Source organism: Teleopsis dalmanni, chromosome 1 (genome assembly GCF_002237135.1).
Source record: "Teleopsis dalmanni isolate 2A chromosome 1, ASM223713v2, whole genome shotgun sequence".
In the NCBI taxonomy this organism is placed as follows: domain Eukaryota; kingdom Metazoa; phylum Arthropoda; class Insecta; order Diptera; family Diopsidae; genus Teleopsis; species Teleopsis dalmanni.
Genome location: NC_051846.1, coordinates 23,069,901 through 23,076,834, shown reverse-complemented (window position 1 = coordinate 23,076,834; position 6,934 = coordinate 23,069,901). Strand labels below are relative to the sequence as shown.

Sequence of the window (6,934 nt, the reverse complement as noted above, 5' to 3'; positions counted from 1 at the left end):
AACTTTACATTTCCATAGAAACGCTTAAATCAATATTTTTGATGAAACCTTCAGACAATATAGCAAAAATGTTACAGCCTTCGGTCACTTGTTACGATGTATAAAATCAAACATAATTTCTTTAATTTTAAGGCATTATTATTATAAAAATAGGAAAAATTATGACTGAAAAATAATGTACATTATTATAAATATTACTTTGACCTTTCTTCGGTTAGGTTATGTTAATAATATTCTGAGATCTCTATTTTTCATTATAATACCCTCAAAGTTACTTAGTAGAGTTATATGAACACTAACCCAGTTTCAATAATCTAAGTCTTTTTACTCTGTAGACGTTTGTCTTAATTTTAAATATGTTATTATTATATTTATATTGAATTTAAAAATATTTTGTTTATTACAGGAGCAAGCAAGAGCAGATTCAATGGATTATTCAACTGACGAATCAGATTGTATTGTGTATGATGTAAGTATTAACTTATACCTATATCAGAATTATAGTAGATAAAGAAAACTTAAAAACAATAAATTTAAGATAACGCCTTAATTTTTTTATATGTTTACATTGTGACCGAAAAGTTTTCGGAAATTCTCATTTAAAATTCGCGCGCTGTATATTTTTCGATATTTTAAGTTTATGTAGTTTGGCAGCACTGTCCTTAATTACTATGCCAAAAATGAGCGCTATCTGTCGGACAGTTCGTTTACGGCAGCTGTTGAAACCAGTTCACCTCAGTAGTGCGTTGCGAAAAAAACAATGGAAAAAAATATTGAACAAAGAGTTTGCATCAAATTTTGTTTTTCGAACGAAATTTCGTGTGCAGAATCGTTGCGAATGCTACAAAAGGCTTATGGGGAATCAGTTTTATCGAAAACTCAAGTTTATGAGTGGTACAAAGCCTTTCAGGACTGTCGTACGACCGTCGAAGACATGCCGCGTTCTGGACGACCTTCGACCTCTACCACCGACGAAAACATTGAAAAGGCAAAGGAAATCGTGTTCAAAAATCCTCATGTGAGTGTTAGAGAGATAGCACGAGAGCTAGGCATCGGTCGTGAGATGGCTCGTTTGATTTTGGTGGACAATTTGTGTATGCGACGTGTCAACGCCCGGCTTGTTCCGATTCACCTCAATTTGTTCAACATTATCAACGATTTTAAGGCCAAACATTCAATAAATACCATCGAACAGCCACCGTATTCACCTGATCTTGCACCGTGTGACTTTTTCCTGTTTCCCAACCTCAAATTACCACTCAGAGGAACGCGTTTTGAATCCATAGAAGACGTAAAACAGAATTCGCAGAGGGAACTCAAAGCCATACCGGAAAGCGCCTATAAATGTTTTGATGATTGGAAGACAACGTTGGCATTTGTGTATACGCTTTCTAATGGAGCATATTTTTGAAGGAGATTAAAATAAATATTGATGAAGATTAAGAATTTTGCGTTTTATTTAAAATTTCCCGAAAACTTTTCGGTCACAATGTATATTAATGCAAACAAAAATATTTGCATTTTATAATTGTTGAATACAAACTTTCATCAAAAAATTTATCTCTATCACTTCTTATAAAAACTATTTAACAATTAAAATTTTCTATTTTATTTAAAGGACCCAGATTATACTACAGACGTAGAAGACGTAAGCAGATTGAATTGGTCTGCTGAGCTGATGGTAATTTTTTGAAATATAAATCTTATTATTACGTAAATGTGTCGCAAACTTTAATTCAGAATTAATGAAAACTAATTTTTAGAATGAAAAATTGCGAAGAAAACCAGAGTTACGAAAAGGGATGGGACCTGAACGTCCTCCTCAACCTGCACCTTGTTCTCCAGGGGTAATGACTATTGCTATAATTTGCAAATATGATCGGAACTTGCAATATTAAAATACTTGTTATAATAAAAAATTATTTTTTAGGCACAAGAACGAAAAGACCGGGAAGATCGGGAGTACGTAGTACGTATGAAAGAGCACTAGTGCTTTAGTATTATTTGAATTTAATATTCTAAAGAGCTGCAGTGAATTAATCGAACCTTAATTGCACAAAAATATACATTCTGTCAAAAATGTTTTCGGGTTTGTTATATGATGAAGAAATGTAATATTCATTTGTTATATTTATTTATTCTCCGTTCAATCTAATTGCTATTTAAAGCGTAGTATTTCTTATTAATTTAAAATATTTATTATCTGCGCTATATGATATTCGTTTAACTTCCTTACATGAATTTGTGACTTTCGTGGAATTATAGTGATACTTTGGAAAAATTATTTTTGTTCAGAAGTTTTATGGCTTCAATTCTTAGTACTATATTCTTTACAGCAGTTGATTAATGATTGGTGCATTATCATAATATCAAATTATTTTTTTGTACAAGTCTAACAGTCCCTGAAAGACTTTCTATTAAAACCCATCCAAAAACAAGGAATACATTAGTATCATCAATTTTACATTTTCGTTTGTTTAAAATATTATATTTAGTTATAGTTGCCACATGACGTCTTAAAAATAAATACGGTTGCAGAAGTTCTTCACTCTAATAATGCATTACATCACGTCCAATTATATTTTATAGAACACCGACGGGGTCTCTAAGTTTTCGCCAACACAAATACCCGAAAGGTGCTAAATATAATAATGTCTTTAATTTTATGTTTCTCTGACGAATATATTAGATATCGACTTTTGTAGAACGATTTTAAAATAAGAAACACATACAAAACTGAAACATCATAATCAAAAATTACCGAGCATTAGCTCGTGGCCTATGTTTTTTTTTTGTTTCGATACTGAACTTAAAGGAAAAATCTTCTAAAGATACAAATAGCCTGTACCATTTGCATGCCCGATTCATGCACGACTCATTGAGTCATGCATGTCTTCGGACTAAAAGGTCCCTACATTCTCAGCTCAAAATCGTAGAAATCTCTATAGTACGACCAGTTAAGGTATTTCTCCCCTGTGTAGGGCTATAGGGATGTACGTTAAGTATACCTATATTATAGGCTAATATATGCTATTTCTTGCACAGATAAAATCCAGTTTTGATTTGAAATCCCTAAAGAATAATCGATTAATGCGATTTGAATCTGATGTTTCAAATTTGAAATTCTTTGTTAATTTTTGACAGAATGTATAAACATTAAGGGTTTCGAGAAAATATATATGAAAGTAAGTGCAGTGTTAAAAATAATGATAAAAAGTTATAGTCATTATACAGTATTTAACTAGAAATACATTAAATAAAATAGTATTTTTATTGTTTTTAAAAGCTTGAAATATTTTTTAGGCGAAATGTATGTTTGGAGTTAAAGAAGTAGAAAACATACAAAATCTGAATTTATCGGTAATGTATTAATATTTTTCATATTTTTACTACATAAGTCCTACCATCTATTCAATACGAGTAAAATAATGTTAAAATCAGCAGTTCTAAAATTTTAATGATATTAATAAAGAGGATGAATGATGCATCAATTTTTATTTTATTAATTAAAAATTTGGAAAGTAAATTTGGGTATAAAAGATGGTATTTTCTTAAAATATATATATAATTATTATTATTCTATCATTGTTATTGTTCGTTCATCGCACATAATACGATTTCTTTATTTCATAGAGTTCACCACAAAGACCACAGGAAGAGGATGTAATATCATGTTCACTTATTTCTAAGCAATTTGTTTAATATGTATAAATTATTTTACAGTTACCGTGGGGTTTAACTAGTAGAGCTGAGGTAATTGCACATTTTTTAAAAAATTTTCATATATTAATTAAGATATTTACTTATAGAGAGTATGTGGTAGAAAAGGATCCAACAAGCGAGTGTTTAATGTACCAAGGGTGAGTTCATAATATTTATGTATCATTTTTTAAAACACAAATTATGAGCCCAATTAATATTACTATTATTATTATTATGAGCCTAATAATATATAAAAGAGTAATTGAAAATAGCTTTCTTGCTTTCCAAAAAACAATATTTTATACACATTCTAATGGAGAGGTACAACCAATAGACATATTCACTAGAGACATGAGCAAAATATCGTTTTTTCTGCAGTTTGCTGTGATAGAAGTGCACAAAAAGTCATTAGACGCTATGTCAAGAACATACTGAGTGCATCACGGCTTCCTTTGCAATTTTTCTGTGATAGAAACAATTCGGGTTGTCATGGTAAGAAATTATTCTGCTTTGGCAGTTCCTAGAACAGTACCTATAAAGAAATAGTTTTTATCGTTTAGAATTGATTGTTTCATTTTGATTTAATAACACTGTTAGCTTATGACTAGTTGTTCTGGAAATGAAAGTGACTACTATATTTGTTTTTGATTCGAATGTAATAAACTGTCATTATATTTTCTTCATTATGAAAAGCGTACATATTCAAGGCATAAGTTCATAATTTATCTTCTCTGAAAATTTAAATATTTCAGTCTTTTTAAATGTTTGTCAAGTTTTTTGTGACTGAATAGTAATATATTATTATTTAAGTTAAGATTATTTGAATCGCAGTGTATTTCGCTAGAAAATCTCATTATTGCATTATCTGGTATCTTGTTTCTCAGCACAGCACATTTCAGAGGAACTCTACTAACTTCAGCCTTGAGTGAGTAGCATCCATGTACAAACTTACTATTCATGTGTCAGTGAGTTCATCGTAAAGAATCTTTGCACTAATAAACACAATAAAAAGAGTTATCTCTTTTTCTTTTACTGAGACAAAAGTCTCAAGTCACTGAAAACATACAGCATTGAAATGGCAAAATATTCTGAATAAGGAATTGTTCAAAAGTATTAAACTCTCCAGTGGAAAAGTTACTTCTAACCTAAAATCACTGAAGGTAATCAGTGCTCATAATATTAATAGTCAACTATATACTACGCCGTTATACTAAGAGATAATACAATACATATTAATTTTAATATATGTTATTGCTGAAATTTATATTTTTATTTCATTTGTTTTTTATAGCGCTGGAAATATCGGAGGGTAATAATATTTTTTTTTATTTACCTGAATTATTATTAACATAATCTTTAAAATATTTTTAGCCCCCTTCATCACCGGTAATGACAAATTTAAGTTACAAATTTTAAGTTACATATATTAAATCACATAATCTTTAAAATAATTTTTAGATGTGCGGAGTACCACTACCGGTAATAGAAACTTTCAATTAAAAATTATTTACAAAATCTCAAAAGCGTTTTTAAGGGCCGCGGACCAGCAGCTTCAACACCGGTAATGATAACTTTTAACCACATATATTATACCATCCATATACATAAGTGATCAAAATTAAGCAACTTTAAAACTTGAACACTACGTATATTATATATATTTTTAAAACGATATGACACAAAATGTAGAGCATTAACTTCATATCCCTATATGTGTTTGAACTAATTTCTGGAGTCAAGAAACAACACTTATTTTGTATGGGAGAGAGTACTATTCTCAAGATAATTTCTTAATCCCAGAAACTAAAAATAGATTGCATCGGAGAAAATTTGTAGTAAAAATTTTCATCATCTTTAATATCTCAAATGCAATTAATGACGACAGATTAGACCGTTCATTAATATTAGCTTTAGTAACCAATTCTATATAACCACAGAATAAGATCCAACAGATAGTAAATATGGAATAACAGACAAGCACACTCTGTAAAGTTAACAATATTAATAGAATTCAGACTATACAGTCTGACAGAAAACAACTTAACAGAATTCGTATGACTTGACAATCAGTTTTACAATGAGTAACTATTAATTATTAAAGATTAGCAAAAATATAAAGAAAAATTTTAGGTAAGAAGTTTTTCAAGTGGATCCTACTTATTTTTTTTACACATTAAAGAAAGGTAACAAGTGAGGCTTCCTAAGGAAAGAAAAACTGAAAAATTTTTATTTTATTTAATTTTCACAAAAATCAAAAATTCTCAAAAACACCAAAAATCAAAATATTTATACAAGTTCCAATGCATATAAAAGCGAATAATATAATTTTTATTATTTTACAGCAAGAATTTACATCACCTCCGGCAAGAAGCAGTGTATGTATTTTAATTAAAAACTAAAATTAAAATAAATAAAAAATTATAAATTAATACAAAATATCTAATATATAAAAATTTCTTAACTATATATATGAAATTTACCCAATTATAAAAATTTATTTTGAAGAAAACATCGCAGTTATAAATTAAATATATAAAGGTTGCTCTAATACGAAGTGTATTAATTTAACATTTCATATTAGTATCGTTCTATCTATATAAGCTTTTCATCCAAAATATTCTCGTTTTGTTGTATTTTTATGTTTTTCTCTTAAACGATCAATTTTCAAAGTCAGCTATTATTAAACAGCAACCATAGGTTAATATAATTATTAAAACAGTAAAACTTTTTATAGTATTCTTTTATATAAGATATTAATATTTATATATTAATATTTTAATATCTAACAGAAAATATATCACATTTTTAATTTATTTTTTTTAGGACCCATCACCATGTCCATCACCGGTAATAATATAATTCAATCACATATTATTTAGTTAAACTTTAAAATATTTTCCAAAAGTGCCCGCCATCGCCAGCATCACCGGTAATAATAAATTTTAATAACATAGTATTTTAATAATTTTTAAATTTTTTGTGAAGTGTCCATCAGCGGCTGCCGCACCGGTAATATCAAAATTTTAGTTATATATTAACTCAATAACCTTAAAAATTTTTTTCAAAAGTGTCCATCATCAGCTCAAGGAGCGGTAATAATATATCTCCATTACATGTTCTTTACATGATTTAAAAAAATTTTTTTTAGGTTGGTGGCCGACCACTTACATCACCGGTAATAATAATCCTTAATTATATAAATTTTATTTTACATAAATTTCAACAATTTTAA

General features: G+C 28.6%; 1 protein-coding gene across 1 annotated transcript in view; it reads left to right on the top strand.

Moving 5' to 3' along the window:
• LOC119678324 (formin-like protein 16) overlaps positions 1 to 6,934 on the top strand; it is an 11,721-nt gene extending 4,787 nt beyond the window's left edge. The window contains exons 2-19 of the mRNA XM_038090096.1: positions 407 to 469; positions 1,619 to 1,681; positions 1,764 to 1,847; positions 1,931 to 1,969; positions 3,304 to 3,360; positions 3,634 to 3,663; positions 3,724 to 3,753; positions 3,810 to 3,860; positions 4,994 to 5,011; positions 5,074 to 5,088; positions 5,161 to 5,181; positions 5,237 to 5,263; positions 6,045 to 6,077; positions 6,526 to 6,549; positions 6,608 to 6,631; positions 6,688 to 6,711; positions 6,771 to 6,794; positions 6,851 to 6,934. Of these exons, the coding sequence (XP_037946024.1) occupies positions 407 to 469; positions 1,619 to 1,681; positions 1,764 to 1,847; positions 1,931 to 1,969; positions 3,304 to 3,360; positions 3,634 to 3,663; positions 3,724 to 3,753; positions 3,810 to 3,860; positions 4,994 to 5,011; positions 5,074 to 5,088; positions 5,161 to 5,181; positions 5,237 to 5,263; positions 6,045 to 6,077; positions 6,526 to 6,549; positions 6,608 to 6,631; positions 6,688 to 6,711; positions 6,771 to 6,794; positions 6,851 to 6,934 (711 nt within the window). The remainder of the gene's footprint in view (positions 1 to 406; positions 470 to 1,618; positions 1,682 to 1,763; positions 1,848 to 1,930; positions 1,970 to 3,303; positions 3,361 to 3,633; positions 3,664 to 3,723; positions 3,754 to 3,809; positions 3,861 to 4,993; positions 5,012 to 5,073; positions 5,089 to 5,160; positions 5,182 to 5,236; positions 5,264 to 6,044; positions 6,078 to 6,525; positions 6,550 to 6,607; positions 6,632 to 6,687; positions 6,712 to 6,770; positions 6,795 to 6,850) is intronic.